The following is a 12,774-nucleotide window of genomic DNA, read 5'->3' on the forward strand; positions in this document are numbered from 1 at the left end:
GAATAATTAGAAAAATTAGTGGCTTTGAAATTGTAAATATGAATGACATTTTTTGACTTGAAAGATTTGCAGTAACCCTGACAACAATATTGTCAAGTCAATATGGGAAACAGCTAATAACATGTTGTTTAAGTACTACATTCTTTCCACATTATGATTTAATAACACAAGAAGACACAAAAATAAGCAAATCAATCAAAAAACTTGTTAAGCAGCTTGTTTCAGGTTCACACATAGCTAAAAGAAAAGAGCATAAGCGTCTTTTTTTCCCCTCTCTTTGAAGCTAAGCTAATGTTGGCTGGTGCTTCATGGTTGTCATGGTAATCACAGTAAATTTGTAGCATTCTCATCCAACCCTTGGCCAGAAATACTGAATCTGAAGATTAATTTGGTGTCTTACACAAAACAGGAGTGTTGTATTGTTTTCTTTTATACTTAATAATATATCACATGCCACTCTAGTTTACAGCAGATAGAAGCTTGCAGCACTGTATCCACAAAATCCCTCACACATGCAAGTCAAGGTCAGACAACTATCCCTGGCGTCACGAACACCTGAGATGCGTTGACAAATATAGTCTATCTACATTCATGTGAATGCCATTTCTGCGGCGTACTACAATTTATCATATCAGATCTCCTTTGTTGTCAGTAGAGCAGCTTGTTCTGTCAATGTACGCCAACTAAGTCACAGCTGATTGTGAGAAAAAATCCTGGTCTCTTTCTGTCCGATATCTGCTGCATCATTTCATCGCCCTCTTTCTGCTGCTGCCAGCACATTCTCCCCTACGTGTGGTTTGATCCAGAGAGGGCAACAGCACTGCATCAGCATGGTGTGAGAGAGCGTAATTATGTGTTTGATGGTGTATAAAAGTCTGAATACTGTCTCTCACAATCAGAACACTATATTACAGTCAGCATATTGTGTCTTTCACGTTAATTTTAGAACAGCCTTATTCATCAGCAGAGGCCAAAGGCAAGGTGGAGGTCTGGAAACACTCTTATTTCTTAGCAGGATTAAGCAAAAAATAAATAAAAAATGCCAGCCTGAATTTCATAAAAGTTGCTTGACAAGTTGAATATGGGCACAGGGAAAAACCCGTTATTTGCAGATACCAAATATGTCTTTGGCACTCGCATAGGCACAAGATGTGTTTTCCAAGGTTCTTCGCAGTTACAGTTGGTTGTCTAGAAATTTGAGCTTACACAGGTGTGAGACTTTGAGCTCACACCAACTTCAAAGGCTGTTGGAAATATTGACATATTTACTGAAACCCACATAAACTACCCAGATCCGGAGTGTTCTTATTTTTAGAGAAAAGGCATTTCAGAAAATGCCATTTTCCAAGTGAATCCATTTTTCCAAGTATTGAGGGATGAATGTGCAGATTTGGATGAATTGGTTACAGAAAATATTTATTTTATTTGTAAAATGATTGCAAATATAACTGTTATTTAATGTAATACAATGGTATTCTCTTTATGTTATTACATAAATATTTTTTTTCTGCATCCAGATTTCTTAAGCTCAAAATCCTAAAGATTGAGTAGGTTCAAACTTATCTTTCTTATGCTCTGTAGCACTTTTTAAGCATCAATGCAACGATGCAATGGCCAAACAAACAAGCAGAACAAACCAGTTGATAGTATTTGTCCAAGATGGAGCAGTAAATCAGAGGAAGCAGAAGATTACTGGATGGAATAAGGGGACTGTAAGATGTTGGTGGTCATCAACCCGTTTACAATTCCTCTAGAAATTCCCATCACCTACTTGAGGCGAGACTTGCGGCTCTGATCTAAACACAAATGACCTACTTTGTCAAACCCACAGTCCCTTGTGACAGTACATTTGAGAGGAAGATGTTCTGGTATAACGTAGCAAATTGCATGGAAGTAGTGCAGCAAGGCTTGAAAGAGAAAATCTTCCCAGGGGAATTTGCAAGCAGGGGCTTTGCAGGAACATCCACAATAAAACCACATAAGGACCTGGGGATGAAAGTATAAGTAAACCATCAAGACAACATCAGAGGTGGCAGAAAGCTGCAGTCAGCAGCTGCAGTAGAAAAGAAATGATCAATGTTGGGCAGGAAAGTGAGCAGACTGTGGAAAACCTGGGGTAGATAGTTGTAGGATCCCAGAACTCACAGAACACCGAGGATGTTGGGACACCCACTGACATCCCAAATAACAGGTTTTCATAGCTCCACAACCCTCCAACAGGTGCTGCCAACTCTGAATGATAGAGGAAGGGCAAGTTAGCACATCTGTAAACAAATAGGCCTCACCTGCTGTCTTTTATTGTTTCATTTCAGATCTAATGTGGTTGAATAAACAGTCGAAATTCTAAAATTTATGTCAAAGGTTTACAAGTTCAAGTTCAAGTTCAACTTTATTGTCACTTCAACCATATACAGTTTAAAAATACACAGTGAGGCGAAACAACGTTCCTCCAGGAACCAAGGTGCTACAAGACAAGTTAGTGCAAAAAAAAAAATAATATATAATATATCTAGTAATAATATTGTGCAAAAGAGCATTTACAGGTTGGTGTGTGCGATGGTTTGGTGGTGTAGGTCAGTGTGTTTGCGCTTGTGTTGGTTAGTCAGTCCAGTCTCAATGTTTTGAGGTATTTGAGTTAAGCTGAGTGATAATGTTAGTGTATGTGTGTGTGTGCGTGTTTATCAGTCAGTCCCTTTTTGCTGAGGAGACGGATGTGATGTGGCAAATCCACTAGCCCAAAAAATGGATCGGACATCAATTGGAGAAACGATAGTCTTTATATAAGGCTTCAAAAAGGGGAATGTACAACAAATAAACTGCTCGACATCAGAGCAACATATAATGGCTTCCCAAACTTTCTTTGCTAGCTAAAACCCAGAGTAACTTTCATCTACCACAAAGGATTCTGGGAAACGCAGTTTCTAATGAAAATAACTGTTAAATGCTCCCTTTTAGCAGAAATTAAATCTATAATTAACAGCATCACTAAACATGTGACTAACACTTAAATCACTTACAAAATAATCAAAATGCTGTTATCAAACAAAAACTGCAATAAAGTTACAACATCCTCCCCCCCGATGAACAATCTGTTCATCTAAAGCTCTAGGTTATACAACAACTGAATCGGTCTTCTTAACAGAGTCCCCGTTGTCGTGCAAACTAAGCAAGATCTAACAAGACCGTCTCGACCAGGAAACATTTCTTCAATTCTTCCAAGTTTCCACACTTGTCTGGGGAGGTTGTCATGCCCAATGAGCACGACATCCCCTAGTTTTAGGGGTGTAGGCTTTGAAGCGTCACAGCAATGAGCTGACTTCAACTCCAACAGATAGTCCCTTCTCCAGGTGTTCCAGAAGTTGGTCATAAGTTTCTGCCGGTATCTCCATCTCCGAGTAATATCCTCTTTGTTAGGTGTTGGATGGTGTGTGTCCTTCGGGATTGACTTGGGTGGTAGAGATGTCAGTCGTTTGCCCACCAAAAAGTGGGCTGGAGTAAGTGGTTGCGGTTCATTTACCTCGTTGTGCACAAAGGTGAGAGGCCTAGAGTTCAGAGTAGCTTCGACTTCCGCCAACACAGTACACATTTCTTCAAAGTGGAGTGAAGCTCTACCTAACACCTTCTTGAGACAGATTTTCACTGATCTGACAAGACGTTCCCAGAATCCACCCCACCAGGCTGCTCTTTCTGCAATGAACTTCCAAGTAATTCCTCTTTCCGAAAAAAACTCCAGCAAATGTGGGTCTTTAATTGTCTTCCACAGCTCCTTCAAATCTTGGTCTGCTCTCTTAAATGTTCTGGCATTGTCAGAATAGATAACTCTGCATAGCCCTCTCCTGGCAATGAATCTCTTCAACGCTAGCAAAAATGTCTCAGTTGACTGATCTGACACAAGCTCTAAATGGACCGCTCGTGTCACAGCACAGGTAAATAGGGCAATGTAGGATCTTTTCACAGAATCCTCTGTTTTCACATAGAGTGGCCCAGCAAAATCCACACCTGTAACTTCGAATGGTGGTGACTCGGATATTCTGTCCCTAGGCAAAGGTGCAGTTAGCTGATGCCCAGCTTTTGCCTTAAACCTCTTACACACAGTGCATCTGGTCACAATGCTCTTAACCAGCTGCCGAGCCCGGATGATCCAATATCTCTCTCTTATTTGTACAAGAGTGTCCCTCACTCCTGAATGCATCACCCTTTTGTGACAGTCCTGTATCAGCAGTTCTGAAAATCTGTGTTTGTTTGGCAGAATCCAAGGATGCTGCTCTCTGAATGTGAAGTCCGACTGCTGCAGCCTGCCTCCAACACTAAGGAGCTCATCTTCATCAAGGAATGGTTTCAGTTCCTGAATCTTACTGTCATTCATCATAGGTTTTCCTACTTTCAGTCTCTGGACCTCCTGGTGAAAACTGTGATGTTGTGCAACCTTAATCCAGTACTTCTCAGCATCAAGAAGCTCATTTGCTGTCAGCTCACCTCGCATCTTTGGTTGCATCGTTGTTTTTGCATTAGCTATGAATCTCCTAATCCATGCTGTCACTCTGAGCACTCTCTTCAGTTCGCTGTAACTCTCAAGCTTCAGTATTGGTTCACAGATGTCAGTGTCATTAGCAGCAAACTGCATGGCTATTTGATAACTGGATTTAAGTTCTACATTCATTTTGTCTGAAATGTTTTCATCTTCAGACTCATGTATCCGATTTTCTGATACAAGAAAACTGGGGCCATTCCACCATAGCTGGTTTTGTAGTAGGGCCTCCACTGATTCTCCTCTTGTGGGCAGGTCAGCGGGATTAGCCTTTCCTGGGATGTGTGACCATGAAGATGGACTCGTAAGAGTCTGGATCTCAGTCACTCGATTTGCAACAAACGGTTTCCACCTTTGTGCCGAACTGCAAATCCATTGCAAAGTGATCATGGAGTCAGTCCACATTCTTATTTGGGCTTGCTCCATCTTCAGCGAGATGATCAAGTTGTTCGCCAGTCTGGCCCCAATCACGGCTCCCATGAGTTCCAGACGTGGCAACGTCATTTTCTTTAGGGGAGCCACCCTGGCTTTAGATGCGACCAAGCTCATTGTCGTTTGTCCTTCTCGTGTTTTGCCTTGCAGATAGGCCACAGCACTGTATGCCCTTTCACTGGCATCACAAAACACATGTAATTCCAAGCCATCTTTGCTTTCTTGTTGCATATTGATTTGGTACCACCTTGGTATGGTGAGCTGGTGTAACTGAGTAAGCTCTGAACACCACTGTTGCCATTCTTGTGCCAGATCTGGTGGCAATTCTTCATCCCAAGAGAGCCCCCTCTCCCACATTGCTTGGAACATGCACTTGACCCTAATGGTGAAGGGGTTCAGAAACCCAAGTGGGTCATAAATTCGTGCTGAGGACTGCAGCACGCTTCGTTTGGTTCCTTTCTTCTCTGTTAGAAGCCTCACTAGTGAACTAAGGTCAAAGGTGAAATCATCTGGCTCTGGCCTCCACACTAATCCAAGCACCTTTAATGCTACTCCATTCGTCTCAGGTGCCATCATGTAATTTGTGGAGCTCTTCTCCCATTTCTGCCTCAGTTCAGCTGAGTTTGTCATCCATTTGCAAAGCTCCATACCAGCAGCCGCCAGTATTTCTTTGGCATTCGTCGTTATGTGATGCGCCTCTTCCACTGAGAGTGTACTTGAAATGAAGTCATCTACATAAAGTGACTCCCTTATTGTATTCACCACTTGTGGTTGGCTTGTTTCATATTGCTTTAGATGTCTTCGAATTGTCGCTGCAAGCAGAAACGGGCTTGGTGTAACTCCAAACACCACTCTCGTCATCCTCAGAATGCGCAGGTGATCATTCACTTCTCCATTCGGTGCACCTGAGAACCACAGGAACCTGACTGCATCTCTGTCCCTTTCTGCAAGACATATTTGCAGGAATGCTTGTTTTATGTCTGCCAGAAAGGCGATTTTGTGTTCCCTAAATCTAAGGAGAACACTGAGCAGATCTGGATTCAAATTTGGGCCCGTAAATAAGCAGTCATTCAGCGACAGACAGCCTTCTTCATGGGACGATGCATCAAAGACCACTCTTAATTTTGTAGTTGCTTTGTCCTCTCTCAGCACTGCATGGTGAGGCATATAATATATTACAGAATCTGTGCTGCTATTTGGTGTGACTTCCTCTGCAATGTTCTGGTCCAAGTAGTCCTCCACCACTTGATTATACCTGCTGAAGAGTGTGACATCCTTCTTAAATCTTTTACTCAGACCGTCCAGCCGTTTTTTGGCAACTCTATAGTTGTCTGAGAGCTCTACCCTTTCTGGCTTCCATGGCAACTCCACCTGATATCGTCCATCTTTAAACATAGTCGTTCTCTCAAACATCTGCAGAGCCTCATCATCTTCTGGGTTCTTTGTTGTCTCATTTGTAATACCCAGAGACTCTATTTCCCAGAATGCTTTCAGTTGCTTGGAGAGGAGTTTCTCTTCCTCACACGGAATGAACATGCAGGTTGCCTCTGTAACAGCTGATGCAGAGACTGGCCCCTGAACAGACCATCCGAAGGTGCTCTCCAGTGCCACCAATGTTTCTGTAAGCCTCTCCACCCTTCCTGTCACGATCTGCCAATAGTAGTCAGCTCCTATGAGGACAGCAAGCTCTGGTTCCTCACTGGATCCTGGGAAGTCAGCCAGTTGTAGTCCTCTCTTCTTAAGCTCATGCTGGATCTGTTCGCCAGGAACCTTCATTATTGCCGAGCACACTTGTGGGGTCTCCACAGCTTCTATTACAATACTCTGGCTAGGATCCCAGATATTTTGTAGCATAACCTTCACTATGCTGCGCTGTGATCTTGTGGGAAAGGAGGACCCAAATGTGTGTAGTGTCAATGTCTCTTGCCTTATAACTGGTAAATTTAGGCTCTTCACAATCGTTTCATGTATGAAGCTTCTTTGGCTGCCTCCATCTAATAAGCAACGAGCTATCCTTCTGCCTGACGGGCCTTCAATCCACACCTTTGCAGTCTGTAGCAACACAGTATTCTGTTCACCTGGTTTCACTCTTACTGAATGAGGGAGCACGGAGGAGACCACTGCTTCTTCTGGTTGGGATGGGGCCTGTACATCCACCCTTTCACCACCGCACACAGCAACGTGATGTCTCCGTCCACATTTCTCACAGGACACATTCTTGGTCTTACAGAATCTTGCAATGTGTTTCTGTCCCAAACACACAAAACATCTCCCCATTCTCTTTAACTTGTCCTTTCTTTGAAGCGTGTCATTATTTGGGCAGTTTTGCGATTTGTGATCGTCACTCTCACAGAATATACAGGTGTTTTGTTTCTGGCTGGCTGTGTACAGGGCAGCAGTAGATTGTATGCTAGGCCTTTTAAACCTCACATCGTTGAACGGTGGCTTGTACAGTTTATTTTCAGCTTTCTGTGGGTTGTACGACTTTGTCATTTGCAGCGTTCTTTCCCTGCTCTGAACCTCCTTCTGTAGGAATGTGACCATTTCTGACACTTTCCACTCTTCATCTCCATTTCTCTGACGGCTGTATTCAAGAGCTATATCATCTGGAATCATCTTTAGCAATATTGGGCATAACAAGCTTCCGTAGCTTTCTGACACTACACCCAATGACTCTAAACTTCTGATCTGAATTTCACATTCATCATATAGCTGCCTCAAAGCATGCACATCAGAGGATTTTTTAACAGGTGTGAGGTTCAGCAGTTTTGACATGTGCGCACTAATTACTACATCCTTTCTTCCAAATCGGTTTTGCAGTAACTCAATTGCGTTGTCATAATTTTCATCCGTCAACATTAGTCCTGCAACTGCCTTTGCTGCTTGGCCAGTGAGATAGGTTTTCAAATAGGTAAACTTCTCTCTTTTGCATAGTGCATCATTGTGGTGAATAACAGCTTCATATTGACTCCAAAACTCCTGCCACAAACTGGCATCTCCATCATATTTGTGAATGATCAGCTTAGGAAGCTTTACCGATGCTCTCTGTGCCAATGAATGAGCAGAGTTAGCGTCACTCACCCTTTGATGTGCGGCTCGTTCGCGGCAATCCTCATTTCTCTTAATTATGCGCCGTGCACGGCTCTTGGACAGCATGATGCGCTCCTTATATTCCTCTGTGCTTTCGATCTCCATTTCCAGGTCATCCAGAGCTGTTTTACGTTCTATTTCACTATCTAAGGCATACAAGCTGAGCTCCTTTGCCGACAGCATTTCCAGTAATGCGCTCAGATGGTCAGTGTCCGGATCTGGTTTAGCCATTTCGGAGTCAATTTGATGTACAAGTCGTGTGGTAGCACCTCTTATCGTCCCACGTTTCCGTTTTGTTCTTTCCATTTCTCTCTGATGCTCATCATCTGCCACTCCCGCAGCTTCGGCGGCCGCGGCTCCACGTAAGTCCTGTTCGCTCATTTTTCCCGGGTTTCGGCACCAAAAAATGTTGTGGCAAATCCACTAGCCCAAAAAATGGATCGGACATCAATTGGAGAAACGATAGTCTTTATATAAGGCTTCAAAAAGGGGAATGTACAACAAATAAACTGCTCGACATCAGAGCAACATATAATGGCTTCCCAAACTTTCTTTGCTAGCTAAAACCCAGAGTAACTTTCATCTACCACAAAGGATTCTGGGAAACGCAGTTTCTAATGAAAATAACTGTTAAATGCTCCCTTTTAGCAGAAATTAAATCTATAATTAACAGCATCACTAAACATGTGACTAACACTTAAATCACTTACAAAATAATCAAAATGCTGTTATCAAACAAAAACTGCAATAAAGTTACAACAGGATGGCTTGTGGAAAAAAGCTGTTGCACAGTCTGGATGTGCGTGCCCGAATGCTTCGGTACCTTTTTCCAGATGGCAGGAGTGTAAAGAGTGTGTGAGAGGGGTGTGTCCGATCAGCCACAATGCTGGTGGCTTTGCGAATGCAGCGTGTGGTGTAGATGTCCTCAATAGAGGGTAGAGAGACCCCGATGATCTTCTCTGCTGTTCCCACTATCCGCTGTAGGGTCTTGCGGTCTGATATGGCACAGCTCCCAAACCAGACAGTGATGCAGCCGCTCAGGATGCTCTCAATAGTTCCTCTATAGAAGGTGGTCAGGATCGGTGGTGGAAGCCGGGCCTTTCTCAGTCTTCTCAGAAAGAAGAGACACTGTTGGGCTTTCTTGTGCAGGGAGCTGGTGTTGAGGGACCAGCCGAGGTCCTTCTCCAGGTGTACGCCCAGGAATTTGGTGCTGTCAACGATCTCCACAGAGGAGCCGTTGATGCTCAGCGGTGAGTGGTCGCTTCGTGTCCTCCTAAAGTCAACAACCTATCAGTAAAAGTAGTTAGAGTGTTCAGCTATATAATACACATAGAGGCAGTCAGAAATCCACCTGCACGCACTGTGCACACAATGATGTGAAAAAGCATTGACAGCATTTCGAAAGTTTTTTTTTTGCGTTTTTGTTTCAGATCCAATGAATCTCAATATTAGACAAAGATGACCTGAGTAAATGTTGATTCAGTTTTGATATAACGGGAAACGGCTGTCCTGACCTACCTGGTCCCATGTGAAAAAGTCATTTTCTCCTAAATCTGGTTGTGCCACTCTTGGCACCAAGAACTGTTTGTTTGTTTTGTTTATTTTAATTTTTTTTTACCATGAGGCGAATGTCGTAAATTTGAGGTATTTAAACAGGATTTTTATTCAAACTGGCTGTATGAGATGAAACTGCTTTAAAAGGTTTCTAACATAAACTTGATCAAATGTGGGAATCCTTCCATAGACCTCAGTTCTTCTCTTAACTTACCTGACTTCCATTCGTCGTTCTGATATTTACTGAAAAGTAGTCACATGTGATGTCAAAACAAAAAAAAACAAAAAAACAAAAAACAAGCAAAAAAACAAAAAACAAACCCATGTTACACTTTCCATTGCACTGCACAGCGCGTTTTTTGGGTGTTGGGATTTCCTGTCCCATAACACAGAATTTGTCCCTGCGCCATCTGCTCCGAGTACATCACGCGTGGTGCAACACATTGCGTCACAGCGTGTTCATAACGTACCCTCCTGCTGTGGCTAAATACGAATGGGGAAGTCAGAGTTTACACGGTGCAATTGAAGGCAACGCGGGAGAGAGAGGGAGAGAGAGAGATTCGTTCATCAGCTCCTTTTCCGTCTCTGGTCACTCGCTCTGCCTCCTCTGCCGTGTCACCGGAGATAAAAAGAAAAAAAAAGAAAAAAAAGAGGAAGGAATATGGTTTCGTGTGACGCTCCTCCCGTTTCAGCAGCGCTGCTGTAGCGGATCTGTAGCACGAGCAGGAGGCTGGGGCTCGGTCCGGCGCAAACCCCCTTTATACCTGAAACAACCGCCTTCCCCGTTACCGAGCAGGCTGCAGGAGCACTACCAGCACACCGGGACACATAAATGGGTAAGGTGACGCTTTTTTCCTCTCTCTCTCTTTTTATTAGCTTGTTCTTTGTAGAAATTCCCAGAATAGCCTCCAGTGCCTCTGCGCATCTGGATGGGGACAGGAATCAACCTCCGGTCCAGATGCGCGCAGGGTTCAGCCTCTCTCCTTCCCCCCCACCTCACCTCCCCTGACGTCGCTCCATGCATAGCAGGGCTGTTTCGAAGGCGACCGCAGGCTCGGGGTTGTACTCTCGCACATCAGGCTTTATTCACGATTAGAAAGCCCGCGCGTGGGAGTTGCAGCGCGTCCGCACGGGAGCGATTTTAGGAAAGCAGCGCCGGGTAGCATTGATGAGTTGCAGATGTTGACACGTTTACATTCGCTCTCTGTCTGTCTGCCCATTGTGTCCCACGATGTCTCCCCAGCTCTGTGGATGAAACAGGCCTTACCGTTCTCATCATCGCCATTATTTCCCACGGCACTGCGTTGTTGCACGCAATTCATGACTATTAATTACCCACAGAGTCCGCGGACGAGTAATCAATTACAAGTACAAATGAGCGGATTGTCTCACAGGCGTCATGTAGACTCGGAGGTTCAACTTTGGTTTCCATGCTACTTTCCCCCCTCTTTTTTAAAATCTCTAAAAGAATTCCTTATATTTATTATTTGAACGGCTGACTCACAGATCAGCAGCACTCTCTACAATTCTGAGCAGTAATTAAGATATTTTGCAGATATTTTCCAGTTACATCCTATTGCTTTTAAATACTTTTTTTTTTTTTTTTTTAAATTGGAGGTCTCTCTCTGCAGGCACGTAAACAAACAATACAAGGCTGACCTCAGGGGAAGCACGCTTATAAACAACTTTCAATGCTGGAATGCCAACTGGGGAAAGCAGTAAATTACCCCAGAGGCCCACAAATCCCTGTAGTCACTATGTTAAGGTGTTCGGCTTTTAAACAGATCATAAATATGGTGTAGGGGAAATGTTTACAGGTTAAGAATTCACCACTAACACGGTGCACAGTCTCTTAGTTCATTCTTTTTATAGGTTACAGGATGACTCATTCACACAAACTGCTGCTTAAAAGAGAAAAAGACAGTAAAAGAGCAGACGGATATGACCTTTTACAGTGCAAATGAGCTTTTTTTAAACCCAGTAAGCCTTATTGGTTAAATATATAACAAACCAATCTGTTGTTGTTGTTAATCCACTCAAGTTAAATTAAATAATTTTTAATCAGCCAGGACATGTTTGACCTTATAGCTGTCATTAAATCACTTTTAATTGTTCAAACATACATGCCAATTAAGTAGCATTTAAGGTGGGTTGGAGTAGGCTTCTTTTCTCTGGAAGAAGACACTGTGCTGGTAATTTTTATACAGTATTGTAGCCCTTCATCCATGGTTGGTTTTTGATTTAGCCATGTGTTAAGAGAAAAAAGCATATTCTCAGAAACTAGACAGTGTTTTTTTTTCAAAGCTTTAATAAAAAAAGGGTATGAACCTAACCTCGCCCTTAACTGAAGATGGATCGGCATCGATTTGCTGCACGTTTACAGGTTAAGAATTATTATTAAGTTAATTGGTTAATTACTCAACTCCAAGCTATTGTCCTGAACTACACCTGGAGTATTGTGTCCAGGTTTTACATTTACTTTGAACAAACACCAGGGTGGTCAAATATGAGAAACACCTCTGAATGTACAACCTGAGTGCCAACTATGGTTTTTGATGATTAACATATCAATAACAGCCTTTATTGAAGAAGTGCTAGAATGATTCAATTAGACCGAAACCTAACTCTCTGTGACCACCTGAAATGTAGCATTTTGCAAATGTTTTCTGGTTAAAAAGATAGTTAGCTGAGCAACCAAGGATATCAAGTTTATGTATATATAGTGCAGTCAACTGAAAATCCTGAGTTATGATAACTTTAGATAGCTCGCCTCTTGTACATTTTGTAGCTCAGGCCACTGGGTGTAGTTCCTAAGTGACACTGTGTGCCAAGGGACTCTAAACATCGTAAGTATTTTTAACTTAAGCACTTGAATTCGTAATGAACTCATTAGTGATGTTTAATTTGACAAACATCTAATCACCCTTGGATTGAGCAGCTTAAACTCAGAGTATGTCATCTCTTAGTTAGGTAAACATAAAAACCTACAATTTTTATAACGTTTCAGCATCAGTAAACAAGTATTTGTATATTTAACTGCGTTTATTTACATTCGTAGTTTCACTTCATATTTTTCTCTGGGCATCTACACCCCCATTCTGCAGTGGCCTTATAGTTTGAGAAAGCTTGCGTGCTTACTTGTTTGCGTGTTCCTGCACACATCGTACAAA

General features: G+C 42.7%; 2 protein-coding genes across 5 annotated transcripts in view; one reads left to right on the forward strand and one right to left on the reverse strand.

Moving 5' to 3' along the window:
- Window positions 1-1,399: 1,399 nt before the first annotated feature.
- On the reverse strand, window positions 1,400-8,822 carry LOC113029302 (uncharacterized). The gene is made up of 3 exons (XM_026180113.2): window positions 8,042-8,822; window positions 2,146-2,232; window positions 1,400-1,986 (listed from the first exon to the last, which is right to left on the reverse strand). Exons 1-3 carry the CDS (start codon window positions 8,429-8,431, stop codon window positions 1,768-1,770), a joined length of 696 nt encoding a protein of 231 aa, XP_026035898.2. The 5' UTR covers window positions 8,432-8,822; the 3' UTR covers window positions 1,400-1,767.
- Window positions 8,823-9,458: 636 nt separating this feature from the next.
- sh3kbp1 (SH3-domain kinase binding protein 1) overlaps window positions 9,459-12,774 on the forward strand; it is a 47,635-nt gene continuing 44,319 nt past the window's right edge. For 3 of the 4 annotated variants that reach the window (XM_080306122.1, XM_080306123.1, XM_080306124.1), the window contains exon 1: window positions 9,459-10,440. In XM_080306122.1, coding sequence (XP_080162248.1) covers window positions 9,868-10,440 — 573 coding nt within the window. In that variant the 5' untranslated portion in view covers window positions 9,459-9,867. The remainder of the gene's footprint in view (window positions 10,441-12,774) is intronic. The other variant, XM_026180110.2, reaches the window with a different exon arrangement.

This window comes from Astatotilapia calliptera, chromosome 9, assembly GCF_964374335.1.
Source record: "Astatotilapia calliptera chromosome 9, fAstCal68.1, whole genome shotgun sequence".
Lineage (NCBI taxonomy): Eukaryota > Metazoa > Chordata > Actinopteri > Cichliformes > Cichlidae > Astatotilapia > Astatotilapia calliptera.